General features: G+C 41.4%; 1 protein-coding gene and 2 long non-coding RNA genes across 3 annotated transcripts; 1 reads left to right on the forward strand and 2 right to left on the reverse strand.

The window, feature by feature from the left end:
• Positions 1-171: 171 nt before the first annotated feature.
• On the reverse strand, positions 172-3,049 carry LOC143516649 (thioredoxin-interacting protein-like). Its single transcript, XM_077008383.1, has 5 exons — positions 2,916-3,049; positions 2,649-2,796; positions 2,060-2,419; positions 1,633-1,941; positions 172-1,471 (listed from the first exon to the last, which is right to left on the reverse strand). Exons 1-5 carry the CDS (start codon positions 3,026-3,028, stop codon positions 1,325-1,327), a joined length of 1,077 nt encoding a protein of 358 aa, XP_076864498.1. The 5' UTR covers positions 3,029-3,049; the 3' UTR covers positions 172-1,324.
• A 7,612-nt stretch (positions 3,050-10,661) lies between these two features.
• Positions 10,662-17,339, reverse strand: LOC143516195 (uncharacterized). The gene is made up of 5 exons (XR_013131599.1): positions 17,165-17,339; positions 16,996-17,124; positions 16,764-16,898; positions 16,526-16,652; positions 10,662-11,122 (listed from the first exon to the last, which is right to left on the reverse strand). It is a non-coding gene; the product is annotated as an uncharacterized LOC143516195 (long non-coding RNA).
• Positions 11,604-14,487, forward strand: LOC143516194 (uncharacterized). Its single transcript, XR_013131598.1, has 3 exons — positions 11,604-12,142; positions 13,465-13,611; positions 14,182-14,487. It is a non-coding gene; the product is annotated as an uncharacterized LOC143516194 (long non-coding RNA).
• Positions 17,340-17,804: the final 465 nt, after the last annotated feature.

The raw sequence follows: 17,804 nt of genomic DNA on the forward strand, positions 1-17,804 counted from the left end.
GTGACAATATAAATGCTCTAGAACCAGTTCAGCTTCATTATCCAGTTGAGTTCATTAAATGTAAATATTTCACTCCTCCACAGTAGCCTCATTCAAGCTTTTTTACATTGCATGATCAATACAGCAATAATGTGCAATACACACACAATTCTTATAATGTGCAATACACACACAATTCTTACTTGTTAAAAGATGCAAAAGTCACAGGTCATTCTTGCATTCAAATCAAAATACAAGAACAGAAAGCACCATAAAAACTCTTATGGTGTCGAAATGCATTTGTTGGAGTTGGACACAGCAATAATATTGATCCACACAGTGTAGGCTCCAGATTTTTGCAGAACTAAGCCAGGGCATCGTGCAGCGCTGTGCTCTCCTACAGCAACATTTGGCACTCTGCATCAGGGCCGTCCTTTAGTCCACTCATAAAGGCCACATTCAATCAGACACCATCAGGTGCATCGGTAGAGCCCTTGACAAATTTGAGGTTTAAAAAGTGATGGGTGTGGAAGGGTCTTAGATCACTGCCACCCCAGCACGAGACATTACTGCATAATCATCACAGGAAAGAAACAAAAGCACAACCTGGAAGACACGAGTAAAAACAAACCTCAACAATAATTTTTATACAGAAATCTAGTCCCTGTAGACAATTACAGAGCAAACTGCATCCGCAAAAAAGTGCATCAAAGAAGAAACGGCTTCAAAATAAAACACTGACCAAAGAAGAATGAAAGCAGCACAACTGTCCTGATACAGAGAACAGTGAAATCACGCTGTATCTCACACGGACATACATCTCCATCTCTACCCCCCGACTAAACCAACTGCACTAATTTATGATCAACGAAATGAAAGAATTCAATTTGTCCTCAACAAAATCCCCATAATGGGTTTAGAATGGAATGATTGGTAATCATTGAGAAATGGGCAATCGTAAGGCTTAAAAAAAAAAAAAAATCAGAGGAGCTGGAAAACTTTCAAAACATGTTTGGACCTCTTTGGGCCAAGTGCTGGAGTGACTGTACAGCAACGATACACCATGTGTCGTCATGTCTCAGCTGGGATCATAAGGAAAAGCAGCTTATATAATCAAAAAGACCACCACACTGTTTTGTGCTTATTGAGGTCCTGAAACAACCAGTCCAAGCATGCACTCAACGACATGGTTTGTGTCACTTTTCTGCGACACAAAATGGCCGCCAACAGCACAGGCATGGAAGACTCTAGTCTGAAGACTCTTCTTCCTCCGAATATTGCTTCTTCGGTCCTGCTTGGCCGTTACTGGCCGCGGACGGCGGGCCTGAGGAGGATTCCTCACAGCTCACATGTCCCCTTTCCTGAATGGTGAAATATTTAAGAGGCTGGAGTGATAATTGGGTCTTTGACACTGAGCATCAGATCTGGGCGTGCTGAGCTGTTCAATACCTACCGGAAGCATGCGAGCGTTGCCGTTGTATTCCTCCTCGACCTGCAAACAGAGACAGGGCCTCGAGTTAGGTCTCCGTCTCCAACCTTGAGAAACTTTAACACATTATCTACATTATTCAGTCAGCGTTCTCGGTATTTCAACACCAACATTAGCCTTAGACTGACCGAGTACAACGGCAGAAGTGTGTGCTTCAGACTCACCTCAGAGTAGGTAGGCAGCGGGGGGAACGGGAAAGAGCTCATGAAGATGGGGCTGTCTCCACCGTCGTAGTCATCCAGCAGGGGCGTGAGCGGCTGGTCCAGACGACAGTCGCGCGTCACGTCGCAGTAGCTGGGCGGGGCGGAGGACGGCATGCTCATGGAGGACCAGCTGGCCGAGGCTGTGCTGGCCGTCCCTTTCTGGCTGCTCATGCTGTTGGTGCGGCTGCCGAAGCCGCTGTAGGGCACGGTGCCGATGACCAGGGGCAGCTCCAGGACCAGCTTCTCGCTGCCCGGGATGTGCACATAGATCTGGGGAAAAGAGTGGGACACGGTTACACACTTCAGACAAAGGCAGATACAAATACGTGGACCGGCATATGTGGATTGGAGCAATTGCCACATCAACGTAATGAACACAAGCGCTCACCATGAGGGCGTATTCGACCCGGATGATGTTGCAACCCAAGATGGAGGGCTTGAGCTTGGGTACACGGATGGTCTTCCCCTGCCAGGCGTCGCACATGCCAGAGATGATGTGGTTTCCCCGGACAGAAGAGAGCTTCTGCCTGAAGAGCTTGGTGCGTCCGTTGGCCTGGTACATGTGCTTGGCCACTATGGCAGCCTTGGGCACCACGATGCGGGAGCAGGTGTTCTCAAACTTCGCGTCGATGGAAATCTCCTCGCCTTCACAAAAGCCGCGGCGGTCGATCTTGGCATTGAGAGACACCTGCCCGTCAGGGATGAACATGCAGGTCACCTTCTTCTCCTTCATACCTCCAGTCGGAGACTGAAGGACAGAGAACCAGAGAGAAAAAAACAGAAGAGGGGATGAGTGCAAATTAAGCAAACAAACCAACTTTGATTCATTTATAGTAGTCAAAGGCTTTTAGTGCACTGTAAAAGGACAGACTATCACTTTCAGCTCAGTAACCATCAGTCAACCTGATACATGCAGTGAACAAAAAATAAATTATAGCTGTTGCCACTAAAAATTTGTTTAAACACCTGTTTCTTACCAGAAGGTCTGGAGTGTTCACGTCGAGTGGCTCTTCGACCTCAAAGTGTCTCCTGCACTCTAGGACGTCCTGAGAGGGCCTCTCCATCAGAGCCTTCACAAAGTACTGCACACAGCCGAACTTGCCCTTGTACGAGGACACCAGCTGCCTGTAGGGACACAGAACGGATAAGGTCCCACTCTCACTACATGTTTTTATCCACATCTGTGGAACACCCACAACAGTGGGGAAAGTAAAACTCTGTAGTCCACGAATAAGGACGCTTACCCGTGCTGTGGAAGTTCGAAGCCAAACGTATATTCGTATTTGTTACCAGGGCGAAGGACCACTGAACCATTGGTATCTGTCAAAGAAAACACATTCCAGACACTTTTTAGCATGCTTTAACTTCACAAGGTGCATGGCAAAATCCTGGTGAGGACTTTTAATCTATGAACCTGGAATTTACACCTCTAATTTAAACATATTTCCTCTGTGATTATCATCACAGTGTCAGCAGATCAAAAGAGAGTTAAACAATCTAGGAGTTCACCATTAAAGGGAAAACAGCTTGTTTCATACCATACAAATACCACATTAAAGGTTATATTAAAAGGGCATGTAAAACCACATCTGGGCATTAATCACCTGAACCTTCTATGTAGACATCAGAGAACACTTGAAATTGCTGTATAAATGCATTCTATGGCAAATTTAATGTATAAGTGCACAGCTAAACTCTAAGCTTCCTTTGATACAGATCTACCTTGTCCAAATTCTCCATGATGTCAGCAGTATTTTGACGTGTTGCTCCTCCTTTGGCACGGATGATTTTGATCAGCTCACTTGAGAACATGTCTAACTGGGCCATGAACTTCTCCTCTAGATGAATGGCCATGAGCCTCTGGAACTCAGCATTAATCTAACACACACACACACAAAAAAATAACACAAATGACAGTAAATATGGTATGTTGAGTGAAAAGGCAGAGTAAAGCACTTAAGCATGCCTGCACAATGGCTAAAATATCAATCCACCAAAAGATAAATATGGAAACCATAAGACGGTTTATAAGCACAGTTAATTTCTACACAAAAACTGATAAAAAGCACTGTTGTCAAACTGTTTACCTGGTGTGCCATATAGCACATGAGAGTTCAGTCTTTACCTCAACTGACACACCTGGTTCTACTCATCAGGGGTGGGTTTCCCAAAACTTTCTTATCGTTAAGTACTTCATAACCTCGTAGGCTATGTTAGAACGAGTTTATGAAGTACTTGGCCCTAACAACGTTTTGGGAAACTCACCCCTGGTCAGTTGGGGTTGACACTCATCTCTTCAGAGCTAGGGTCTGCTTGGAACGATTTAAATGTAAGATTTTACTGTCAAGAGTTGACTGTTAGGAATTAGTGTTTTTAAAGACACGGTAATTTAAAAAAATTTGTTCTTGTTTTCTGTTTAGCAACTAACCTTACTCTTAAATCATATTTGGGAGAGGCTTCGCTCGCGTCTGGAGCATGTCCTTGACAGGATGCCTTTGGATTTAGACTACATGGAGTTTATCTGTGCTCAAGAACTAGTTTTCCTCACTGCCATCTCCCCTCGGATCAACATACCACATAAAATATCGGAAGCTTTAATGGAGCTAAATACTGCAATTAACATGGCAAAGCAACAGAATGAGACACACGTGGTGGTTGCACAGCTGGAACAAGAGTGCCTTGGACGACCAAAAATAGTGATCAGTCAAGAACACCTGACCAGTTTACTTGACATGAATTTGCCTATTTCATGCATTGCTGGTCTGTTAGGAGTCTCAGAAAGGACTGTTCATAGGCGTATGACTGAGTACAATCTCTCAGTTAGGGCACGCTACAGTATTCTCTCGGATGAAGAGCTGGACAGACTGGTGTCTGGTGTTGTGTCCAGAATGCCACACTCTGGCTATAGGATGGTGAAGGGCATCTTGGCGGCTGAAGGGCACAGAGTACAGTATGACCGTGTTAGAGCATCGCTTCATCATGTTGACACACTTGGAGTCCTGTCCAGGATGACTGAGATGGGTTGTGTTGTCCGAAGAAGATATTCGGTTCCTGGCCCCAAGTCACTGATGCGCATTGATACTAATCATAAACTAATTAGGTATGTGTCATTCTATGTTCCTAAAGCTATTAAAAGTATCTGAAGGTCTTATTCCTTGTGTTGGTTGTCATTTATAATATCCTGTGGGTTCAGCTGTGGACAGCTACCCCAGCCTATGGTATAGAGTATGGTCAGCTTTCATGTTACCTATTAAACAGTTTCTATCTCCTATTAGGTTCAACATTGTCATTTTTGGTGGAGTGGATGGCTTCTCAAGAAAGGTGATTTTATTAATAGTTGTTTCTTGAATTGCAGTACCTTTTTAAATTTTGCAGGTTTTTATTTCTTTCTCTTACATTACCAGCATTAACTTCTTGTCAATGTGAAAACTGTTATTATTTTCTGTCTATGACGTTTTTGTATAATGTTTTATATTATTTTATTGCACTTGTTTGGTTTGCTATATCATAGTGTTAAACCTGGACTATTTCTTTATATGGCATAGATAATGTACCTGGGAGCTGCCACAAACAATCTGGCCTCTACTGCACTGACCTTCTTCCAGGAGTCAGTGGACAGATTTGGCTTCCCTCTTAGGTATGTTACAGTACTCTATAAAATGTCTACATAATGACTCAATTACACTGTTTCAATAAATGTTGAGCATATTGTAATATTTTACATATTTTTTAAATGCTCTTTTAATTACATTTTTTTCAGAATTGTTTCAGCCATGACCTTGCCATTGCTAGTGCTTTGCTTAGTAGCAAATATGTACCATTAAGTTAATAATTGTGCCATTCACATATTTTTTATTTTTATATATTCTGCAACATTCTAGAGTAAGGGGGGATCAGGGAGTTGAGAGTGTCCAGATAGCACGCTTCATGTTCAGTCTGTGGTACTGGGAGGAGCAGTTTCATTTCTGGAAAAAGTGTCCACAACCAGCGGTGCGTTTAAACCAAAATATGTATCAGACATTCTCACATTCTCTTTAATCCTGTGAAGATCTCTGAGATTAAGGATACACAAACTGTAGTCTTGTTCAGAATATCTTTATTGTCATTATACCAGGTATAACGAAAATTAAGGTGCCTTACTTGTGGTGTAGAGTGTACAAAAGAATATATATATATATATATATATATATATATATATATATATATATATATATATATATATATATATATATTTTTTTTTTAAAGACTAGGTTTAGAAATTACAGAATTTACAAGAACGTCTTTAACAAAAGACAAATAGCTTTAGAAGCAAATGTCTCTACAAGACCAACTGGTAACATCAAGATGCAAATGTGAATGATCAGCAGTTACAAGTGATTTAGTGTCCGAATAGCAGTGGGGTAGAAGCTGTTTCTCAGTCGATTTGTCCTTGTTTTAATTGCTCTGTACCTTCTACCTGATGGTAGCAGCTCTAAGAGATAATGACCGGGGTGAGAATTGTCCCTGATGATTTTATGGATTTTTTGTAGACAACGAGAGCTGTGTAGATCCTCCAGGGTGGGTAAGGAGCGCCCAATGATTTTCTCTGCAGACCTCACAATCCTCTGTAGTTCTTTTCTGCATGCTGCAGTGCAACTGGAGAACCACACACAAGAGTCCGTGAGTGAGGATGCTCTCTATGGTGGAACGGTAGAAGGACACCAACAGCCTCTGATTAATGTTGTTCTTCCTGAGGATCCTCAGAAAGTAGAGTCTCTGTTGTGCCTTCTTTGTAAGCTCCTTGGTGTTCACACCCCAGGATAGGTCCTCTTGAATGCGAATGCCCAGGAAGCGAAAGTCTGTGACCCTTTCTACACAATCCCCGTTGATGGTGATGGGTTGAATGATTCCTTTTGTCTTCCTAAAATCAATGACGAGCTCCTTTGTCTTTGATGTATTCAGACGTAGATTGTTGTCTGTGCACCACAATGACAGTCGTTCTACCTCATCCCGATATGCTGTCTCGTCGTCTCCGGTGATAAGCCCCAGAATGGTGGTATCATCGGCAAACTTTACCATGGTGTTGCTGTTGTGAACAGTGGTGCAGTCATGGGTGTAGAGGGTGTAGAGCAAGGGACTGAGCACACAGCCTTGGGGGGCACCTGTACTGAGGCTAATGGCTGAAGAGGTGTGAGGTCCCACTCTGACCCTTTGTTTGCGCTCCGTCAGGAAGTCTTTGATCCACAGACAGGTGTGAGAGGGAAGACCCAGATCCAGCAGTTTGCTCATCAGTCTGTGGGGACAATGGTGTTAAAAGCGGAGCTATAGTCCACAAAAAGGAGCCGGGCGTAGGTTCCCTGCTGTTCCAGGTGGTTTAACACTGCATGAAGGGCAGTAACTACTGCATCCTCTGTAGACCTGCCAGTCCTGTATGCAAACTGATGTGGGTCAAAGTTGGATGGAAGGAATGAAAGGATGTGATTTTTAACCAGTTTCTCAAAGCACTTCATAACCACCGGGGTTAGAGCAACTGGCCGGTAGTCATTAAGGCTGGTGATTTGAGATGTCTTTGGTATCGGTACTATGGTTGAAGATTTTAAGCAGGTTGGAATGATTGACTGTGAAAGTGACCTATTAAAGATCTTTGTGAGAATACCAGCCAGTTGATCAGCGCAGTCCTTCAGCACACGCCCAGTGATACCATCAGGGCCTGCAGCCTTTTTTGGGTTTATGGACTTCAGTGAGCGCCTTACCTCTTCCTCCTCCACAACAAGGGTAGAAACAATGTTACTACTACCCGTTGAGTGCAGTGAGACGCAATCTAGTGGCTCCTCAAAACGTGCAAAGAAGACATTAAGTTCCTCCGCCAGTGTAGAGTCGCCCTCAGTGATCCCACGACTGTTCTTAAAGTTTGTGAGGTGCTGTACTGCTTGCCACACTTGCTTTGTATTATTACTTTCTAGATGGTTGTCAATCATTATTTTGTAGTCAGCTTTTGCCTTCTTGATTCCTCGTTGCAGGTTTGAACGCGCTGAACAGTATAGGGCCCTGTTACCAGATTTGAAAGCAATGTTCCTTTCTTTGAGTAGCAGTTGGACCTCTTTGGTCATCCAGGGCTTCTGGTTGGGATATACTCGGATGTGTTTGTCCACTGTGACTGTGTCAGTGCAGTTTTTTATATAGCATAAGACACTATCTGTGAACATGTCCAGATCCTGATCTTCAAAAACATCCCAGTTTGTGGTGTTGAAACAGTCCTGCAGTTGTTGTGAAGCTCCTTCCGGCCAGGTTTTAATAGTCCTGGTAGTTATATGAGCCCTTTTCTTGAGGGGGGTGTAGGATGGAATTAAAAACAAGGACAGATGGTCAGACTGACCCAGATGTGGAAGAGGTGTAGCCTTATAACCCATTTTGATATTTGTATACACCTTGTCCAATGTATTTGCTCCTCTGGTAGCACACTTTACATGCTGATAGAGTTTAGGAAGCACTGTTTTTAAATCCACGTGATTAAAGTCCCCAGCAATGATATGTACTGCGTCAGGATACTGGTTTTGTTGTAGATTAATGCTGTCATGCAGGCATGCCAGTGCTGAGTTTGCATTGGCATCCGGTGGGATATAAACAGCAGTTAGTAGAACCACAGTAACCTCCCTCGGCAAGTAAAAGGGTCTGCATTTAACAGTCAGAAATTCCACATCTGGGGAACAATGACTGACAACAGTAACTGTGTTTGTACACCATTTGTTGTGAATGTACACGCAGAGTCCCCCTCCTTTAGACTTACCGGAGGCGCTGTTTCTATCCTGACGCTGTACTGTATGGTCCGTTAACTCAATAGCGGAGTCCGGAATAGCTGGATGTAGCTAGGTTTCGGTGATGAGTAGAATGCAGCTATCCCTGGTGATGCTATCTGTTACCATATGGAGTTGCAGTTCATCCATCTTGTTGGCTAGCGATCTTGCATTGGTGAGAAAAATGCTTGGAAGCGGTGGTTTGTGCGGTTGTTTACGCAGCTTTGCTAACGCTCCAGCCCGGCAGCCTCGCTTTTGTTTTCTCTCACTTCGCCGTCGCCGACTTCTACCCACGGGGATAGTAATCCACGGTGCTCCTGGACTCCTTGCTATGTCTGCAGGTATGTTGCGCGAGTATAAAAACTCTGCTGTTAAACTTAATTTGCACTGAGCTCCTACTTTTAGGAGATCAAGCCGACTGTAGGTAATGTTTGCTTCCATTATTTCCAAGGGAAAACAATGACAAAAAAGAAAGAGAGAAACAAAAGAAGACAACAAAAAGTACAAAAAAGCAAGAAACTACACAAGAATAGTAAAAACGTATGCTAAAAAGCATTTAAAAAGTGTAAAAAGTACACCAAAAGTAAGAGCACTGTGCCGCTGCGTCTGTGCGCGCCGCCATCTCACTCCTAACTTGTTTTCAAGTAACATAATAGGCTTTGATAATTTTCCTGCTCTTAATGTAATGATTAATGCTTTTAGTTGATTAAAAATTACATGCTTTTACCTGTGTTTTTGCCTTAACCCAAATTTTTATGTTATTCAGGAATTCTAACATGCTTTCTTTAAGTAATTATTTCAAAACAGGACCATTCCATATTGTAAATGGAGGCTACTACAGCAGGTACTTACTGTCTTCTGATAAAGTCTGAGGTGCAGTTCTTTTACTTTTTAGTATCGAGAGATTATGGAGAGATGTGTGGACTGCAGTGACCAGCGTGTACTATGATGTCCTCCACTATCTTGAGGAAGGCAACTATCTTGACATGGCAGACCAAACACACATTTTCTGTTGCCATTATACCTTTGTACCAAGACTTCAAGATGACCTAGACATTTTTCGAGATGGCTGGGACAATCACCCCTTAAGAACAGAAGCCAACAGGACTCCAAACCAGCTGTGGGCAATAGGGCATGTTTATCAGCCAGTTCAGGAGACCCAAAATGAGGAGGTGGGTATGTTGTTACCCATCACATGTCTGTATTTACTCTAATCCACTTGGAAGTTTTTTGATTCAACACTGACCCTGGATTACCCGGTCCTGCATATTTTTGTGTATTTCTTCCTCTAACACACCTCCTTAACCTAATGGAGGGTTTGTTAATGAACGTATTTGGTGGTATGGGTGCAGGGTAAACAGTAACATGTAGGGCATGAGGTACTCCAGGACCAGGGTTTAGAACCCCTGGTTTAAGCCACAAGTACCATAAGAAATCTCAAACTTATATGGTTGATACAATGCACTTCCTTGATTTTTGCTTTTTAATTTTTTTATCTAGGCGTTGGACATCCCAGAGATTGACTGGGAGAGCAGTGGGTTACCTCACATTAGGAATGCTGGAATTCATGTTGCTGCAACAGGCTGTCCACTTACAGCAGAGCAGTTTACAGCACTCAGAGACCTCATTGACCCCAGAGCAACATCACAGTCACGTGGTGCTGACATCTACATGGCTGCTGTGCAGTTCTACCAGACTCTTTGAGTGAGAGGTTTATGAATGTGTTTTGGAGGATGATGGCAAGAAAACTGCTGCAGTGGATTGTTTTCAAATGGAAAAGACTGGAAATGTTAGACACTATTGCCTTAAACATTTAAGTTTTCATCAATGTCTGTTAAAACTAGTAGTTTCCTTATAGGAAGTATAAAGATATCCCATAAAAGCTTAAATGTATTCATTAATTTTATTTGTAATTCACAATGTCAAATAGAACACAAATAAAAGGTTTTATGTACTTCTAGAATTGTCACTTGTGTCCAATATTTTGTTAAATGAAAGGTGGTGTATGGTTACAAAAAAGGGTTTATGCATTACAGTATAGAGAAACACTTCTCTGCAGAATGTAAACAGACATTCAGAGAAATGCACAATTGTAACAATGTTTGCACAGTCAGCATGTTAATAAAAGTATAAAAATTAGTGGTGGGCCGTTATATATATATATTTTTATGTCTAGGTATGTCTATATAGGATATATATGATAAAATGTAACCATGGTCAAAGAACATTTTTTCCACTTAGAAAATCAACACATCCTCTAGAGAATTTTAATGCAAGTGTATATTTACTGAATTGAACATACTGGGGGACAGGGGTCTCCATTATCAGTAAATAAATTGTACTTAGTATAACCAACTTAATTATTCAAAACACGGTGTATACATTTCACCAAACTTGCCCCCCCCCCCCCAGCCTTAGCACACAGTAAGAGGCTTGCCTATGCTAAACTACTGCACGTAGCTAAATAATTCCAAAACCAAAATCAGAGGTGCAAATACAGCTCAACAGGTCTTCCTGGAAGTGGCTGTAACTGGTGTAGTGACCTGGTAAGCGTAATGTGCAGAAGCAGGTGGAAGACTTTGGCAGAAGCCCGTTGATGATTTCCACTACCATGTGTCCGCCTGGCACTTCCCATCCTATCCAAAACTTCACCAACTCCTTAAGGTGAGAGCTGGATGCTAAAAATGGGACACATACAACAAATTGACAATAATAAAGAGTGCATTTATGTCAGCAAGTGTATAAAACTCATGTGAAGTCAAAAAACAAGCCACTCACCAGTGGTGGACAGTAACTAAGTAAATGTAATTCGTTACTGTACTTAAGTAACATTTCCATGTATCTGTACTTTACTCAAGTACTTTTATTTGGTAAGACTTTATACTTTTACTTCACTACATTTCAAAGCGAAAATTTTTACTTTTCACTTCGTTACATTTACAGAAACATCTCGTTCCTTTTTCATTTTTAAATCAACGCTTAATAAAATACCGACAGGTCAAAGTGTACCGTGTCACAGACTATAACCAATCAGCGCTCAGTAAGAGATTAAGATTTGTACGCTAAATGGCTGAGGATCTGACATGGCTGCAACAGATGGCTTCCCCCAATACCCCTGGCCTTATTTAGCCAATTCAATTGTTTGAATCCCAGCCAACATGTCCACATGGGCCCCACATGGGATTTAACTGGGCAGTATGGGTTTTATCTGGGCATGGGCTTAGAGTGGGCTTTTTTAAGGGTTCTATTCGGGCCCCAGTTGAGTTACATTTGTGGGCCCCATTGGGGTTATAAATCCCGGCCCCAGTTGGGTTATAGTTGGGACCCACGTGGGCCTGATTTTTAAAACAGCCTAATATTTTAAAAACGGACTTTTAAATACCATTTACAAAACAGACATTTTTACATAGTACATGATTTTATACCTCAGCTCAAGCAAATGATGGTAGAACTGGATATTTCTCTGGCACACAAACAAATAAATTGCATGTTGATATAGTTTAATTTGTGAAGCAGTTATAATAACTAAATTCATTCAAAATATTAACAAAGTTAATGAACCTGCTTCAGATGTATGGAATAAACCATTGCCTCGCCTCCTCTCGTGCGCGCCCGCCCCCAACGAAAGACTAAACGGTCTCCCGCCTGGCCTGACTGAAAGTGAATTTTTATATCCGTTGGAGATATCATTCACTGAGGTAAGAAATTAACTTTTTATCCGGTTTCTCTAATTTGGTTATCAATGTGTAAAAGAACAAATATACAATGAAAGAAAGAAAAATATCTGAGGATATAATGCCTGACGTTATATTTAATTCAAACCTAGCTATGTTAATTTGCTAGCTTGATAGCTAAAACAACCGTTAGTGTTGAAAGGTAGAACGCAAGCCGTTCATTTGTTATGGCTAAGAGGAATAATCTGTGGGGGGAAATATAGTGTTTAAATGTCTATGTTTACACATTTTCGACGTAACCCACCTAGATTTAGTTAATTAATTTTCCTAGATCAGCTAAGACATAAGTGCAGATTTCGATGTTGCTGGGCTAGCTAACCTAAGATAGTGAGTTAACCTATCTTAGCAAACACTAGAACTAAGTGGTCACCTTGGTTAACTAGCTAGCTAGTTATGTTTAGAGAATGTTTGCTTAACGTTTTGGTAGAAAAGATAATTGTCCTGTTAGTTATTAATTAAGTGATAAACCTTTACAGTTAATAGTAAGTCGTGTCCTGGCATTAAATATACCAAATACAGTGGTACCTCGAGATACGAGCTGCTCTATATACGAGCGATCCAAGATACGAGCACCGAGACGAGCAAAATTTCTGTTCGACACCCGAGTGCACGTTCGAGATACGAGCATGAACCGGTCATCACAGCCATTCGCACGTGTGCTTTGCAACGAGTAACACTACGTACGGTGTATACAGTACAGCATTTCAATACTACAAACGTTTGTTTTGCATTATGGCTCCAAAAAAGGCTCTAGTAGTGGAAAGTCCAGTGAGAAGAGAATGATAACTATAGAAACTAAACAGGAGATTATTCACCTGCATGAGAAAGGCACTCGTGTAGCCGAACTCGCTCGTCTGTTCGGCCGGAGTACATGTCTTTTTTCCACATTTACGCTAGTTTTGTGACTTTTTTAAGGACCGGAACCAATTACAATATTTTACATTGTTAAATTGCTTCCAGAACCGAGCAGTTCGAGATACGAGCACGGGTCTGGAACGGATTAAACTCGTATCTCGAGGTACCACTGTACAAATGACTGCATTTCTAAGGTAGAGCTGTGTAGTATTAATCCCAGTATGAGGGGGAAAAACAAATGATCGTAGTCCTAACCTACCATAGACAATCTTGTGTATAGCAGAAAAGAGTATTGTCTTACGGATAAACAGCTACTAATCATTCTTGTAATGGGTCCAAGTTAGATAGCGGTTTTCTCGTTTTACAAGTAACATGTGGTGGTTGTTTTTGCCTCAGTTTATTCTATCTGAATTTTAAATTTTGTTTTGTAGGTGCCCTAAAACAAAATGCTTATCTTCAGAATTAACTAAAGATGTTGAGAGAGCTGTCTCAAAGTGGTTTACCAATGCTCGTGACCATGATGGAAACCGTGCACTGAGAGCGCAGAGAGACTTTCAAAAAAGGAACGCAGAACAGATGTAAGTAATCAATAGTGAGTTACACGTTTGTGATAATGTGACTATGAAGGCATGTGAAAATCAGTCATTTTTACTTTCCAAAACCCTGACAGCTCCTATATTGGAGTTTTTAAATGTTTTATGTACACCTAACTTGTAAACACATCACTTGGCCTTTGTAAAATCTCCCCCAAGAGGTGATTAAAGTGTTAGACATCAGTGTCTTTGGAAATTTTGAGTAACTGCAGCAGCTCAAATTAGTGAATTGTATAGTATATTTGAAGGAGTACTGGTCAGGATTTTATTATACTGTGCAAACTAGAAGCTGGCAAGAGCCTTCATAGAGTTCTGTACAGTGTATTATGGTCAGGACCCAGGTGGTGCAGAAAATGCATGCCCATTAAACAGGCCTAGTGTGCTAATTCAATAGTACAAACAGGATTTTTATGCTTTACCATGTTTTAGATTCACAGAGAAGGATGTTTATCATTGCTAAAAGTGGTTTAGATAATCTGCAGTGTTACTGTTGTGTGCTTTAATTAATACTGTTGTCTGTCTCTCCCTCCCCTCTTCTCTCTCTCTCTCTACAAGATGTGAAACTACACAACTCAGCAACACACAGTAAAGGATTCTAAAGACTCTTAACATATGTTTTATGGACATTGGTTAAAATTGTTAATGAGTTGTCGTTTTCAATAAAACATTTTTATTAGGATTGATCAAGCATTTGTCGTCATTTAAATGTAAGTATTATTATAAACAGCTCATCTCTGATTGAAATTACTTATGATAATACAGTCTTTAGTGCTGTGCTCTTATACAACAGTTTTGCAAAGTAAGAAAAGCAACTGAATATTGCATTAGGTATGTACAGCAGAGACCTCACCTGAAGCCCTCCATGACTCCACAGGGACCCACATTGGATGACACAAGTTAGCATTATAGTAATTGTGCTCCAAATGTGTGATGCAAGCTGACATTCTAGTGAGTGATGGGCTGATATTTGGGCCCCCTTTGCATAACCCATATGGGGCCTATAAAGATTTGCCCATGGGCCCCTAATGGGGCTGAAGCGGGTGTCTGCAGTTAACCATAAGGGCCCTACTTGTTGCCCACACTGGCCCCATCATTATCCCACACAAACAAGGGGCCCATGTAGGGCCAGCGAATCATTGCTCATACGGGGCCCACCTGAGGCCCACATTGACCCCAATATTGGCCCACATGGGCTAACACACATGGGGCCCATGTAGGGCCAGTGAATCAATGCTCATACGGGGCCCACCTGAGGCCCACATTGACCCCAATATTGGCCCACATGGGCTAACACACATGGGGCCCATGTGGAGCCAATGGACAAATCTTTGTGGGCCCCAGCTGGGTTGCCCAAAAAGGGCCCATGTGCCAGCCCATTTCAAACCCATGTGGGGCCCGCATGGACATGTTGACTGGGATTCCTCGAAAAGAAAAATGATTCGTGTTCCTCCTCTGCATTCCGAAGAACACATCGCTGTCATCATTTATGAACTCGCCGTCAAACTTGAAAAAACACATCGAAGTAAGTTCGCCATTAGATGAGTAGGTTTATATACCCCGGTTAATTATATCACATTGAAATACACTACATTTAATATATGCTTTTATCCAAAGCAGTGTGCTAGTACCCAAATTGCAATCTGTGGAGATGCTAAATGCCAGTTTAACACAGGAGACTCCCACATCAAACGTTAAAGTCGGGGACACATACACGCGAATTTGGCCAAGCGAAGCGAACTTCGCAATTCATTCCTATGAGGGAGGCGAAGGCAAGCAAATATGAGCGAAGCAAAATTATAAAAATTATTATTATCAGGGTTGGGGGGCGGGGCGGCGGCATGTGTGTAAAATGTTGGTGGGGTGGCGGCGAGTGTAAATTGTTGAACACAAATTAAGTATTATATCGCGATCGATCGCCAGAGCGAACTAGTAACTCATTGAATCATATATGTAGATCGGAGATGAATAAACTAGATTTTTTTTCAGTGTGAGAAATCGGATGTATGTCGTGTGAGCGAGTGAAGACGGTCTCTGGTAAAGACAGTCAATGCGTGTGTCTCACGCTCATTGTGTGAGAGTTGGAAACCCTGATTATTATTATTATATTAATTAATCGGCCAAGTTTAATATTATGAGTTCAGTAGCTTCTAGCTTCCCTGTCCCACCATGTGGTGGACAACGTAGAACCTCAGAAAAAGTCCCCCAAGCTAGGACTGAAGTGGCCGATTCGAAATTATTGTTCTGTTTGGTGGTGAATTTAGTTTTCATATTAAACGGTTTGTCCACTTGTCTACCTTTCTAGTGTGAATTATTAATATGGATAGTTTGGAAATTAATGTCGTGAAGATAATATAGGCTAGTTTTGTGTATTTTGTGTTTGCTAGGCAAATGTAAGGCACTGTTTCCTGTTCACCTGTTGATCGAGTAGGCCTAGGGGTTTTGATGTGACGCTAAGATAAAAAAAAGATTTTTACTTTTACTTTTAGTACTTAAGTATTTTTGAAGGCAGATACTTTTGTACTTCTACTCAAGTAAAAAATTGAGGTGAATACTTTTACTTTTACTTGAGTAAAAGTACAGTTACCTTGCATTGAATATTACTCAAGTACATAATTGGTGTACTTCGTCCACCACTGCCACTCACCGATATGTAGGCAATGTTACTTTTACGGCAGATTTATTTTTAGCAGAGGCAGTCCAGTGTGTTTTCATTAAGCTGAACTTCAGCAACATGGATAGAGAATCATCAGGTCTATCGCTGTGTATATCATTTTCTATTTAGACATGGCTTATTCCTAGTCCAAAAGGTACAAAATGTTGACAATGGCAGAAATACAGTACATTCAGGGCAATAGCAAAATGTAATGCAATCACCATAATAACTGAAAGAAACACATACCAGTCTCAATGAACTGCCGAAAATATCCCGAGACGCGACACTTGTTTTCCAGTGGACAGTCATCATCATCATCATCATCTTCATTTGCACTGCTTTCAGTGGGCCAGCGGATGTATGGGAGCAATATCTTAAAAACAAAAGCACTCAAGATTCCTGCTGTTTGTATATGTCTAGGTCATGTACACCACAAATGTGTTATCGAAAATTGTTTTCTTTAAAAATATGTACATAAACATACCTGTGGTGTAAGTGAATATTCACTTTCCTTTGGAAAAACCTGCACATCTTTCCTTTCAATCAACAGTGATCACACCTTGGTTTCCTTTAGTGCTTTCCGAATTTGTTTCAACTGACGTAATCGTCTACCAATTACCTGCAGATTTGGCAAAAATCACAATACAATACTGCTTAACTTCATGTAATGTATTAAAATTTGCAGTGAAATGGAATGTGTAGATAGGGCATGTTACCGCATGTGACAAAAGGCGTTCAAAGAGCCACCTTCTGTTTGTATTGGTTGGGCCAGGTAGATCCCAAGAAAGACACAGGTCAAGGACAGCCTGGCGTTCATCTTCACTGAGTTCATCATCTCCATCAACCTGGACATAAAAAAAAAAATTTAACACATGATGTACATACCAATTTGATGATTTCTCGTATATCATGGTCAGGACAATCTTCTATTTGCACTGTTGCTGTCTCAGGTGAATCTCCTCGGATTACATGGACTATTGCTCTGCTGAGTCCAGGCAGCCGAGGCCCCCCATGTAAGAACGAGTGTCCCAGCATCCGTCCAGCTACCAGAAACATGTCACCCTCAATGAGGAACTGGGATGATGAAGGGACCAGATGATCAGGTTCACCTTCAAATAGGCATGTCCTTTCGGTATTTCCTGTAATTGAAAGATGGACACGAATGTCAACATTTCTAATTCCAAGAAAAAGTAATACACATATGTAACAATGATCTTTATACCTAGATTAATACTGAAGCCAGCTTTAAGACTTTGAATAATTGCTGAAAAGAAGTATCTTGTCACTCCTTCACCAACAGCAACATCTCCTAATATGGTAAATACCAATTAAAAGATAAAAACACAGAAATTAACAAGTTGAAGGTGGTGTGCTGGACTCCAATATCAGAAATTGAATTAGGGTCATTCTATATCATCCACAATAAAGATCTTGGCTCAAATTATTGGGGTTAAAATTATTAACCATTACTTATACTACAGACTATATTTTTGCTGCATTGACTAGACATTTCCTATTGTTCTTT

This window comes from Brachyhypopomus gauderio, chromosome 6, assembly GCF_052324685.1.
Source record: "Brachyhypopomus gauderio isolate BG-103 chromosome 6, BGAUD_0.2, whole genome shotgun sequence".
In the NCBI taxonomy this organism is placed as follows: Eukaryota; Metazoa; Chordata; class Actinopteri; order Gymnotiformes; family Hypopomidae; genus Brachyhypopomus; species Brachyhypopomus gauderio.

Bases quoted from the DNA above. Each gene is read 5' to 3' on its own strand.
- LOC143516649 (XM_077008383.1), bottom strand. From the start codon at position 3,028: ATGCTAAAAAGTGTCTGGAATGTGTTTTCTTTGACAGATACCAATGGT. The intron at 2,797-2,915 runs GTAAGCGTCCTT...GTGTCCCTACAG, and splicing joins TTCGAACTTCCACAGCACGG to GCAGCTGGTGTCCTCGTACA. The intron at 1,472-1,632 runs GTGAGTCTGAAG...CTCTGTTTGCAG, and splicing joins CGCTGCCTACCTACTCTGAG to GTCGAGGAGGAATACAACGG.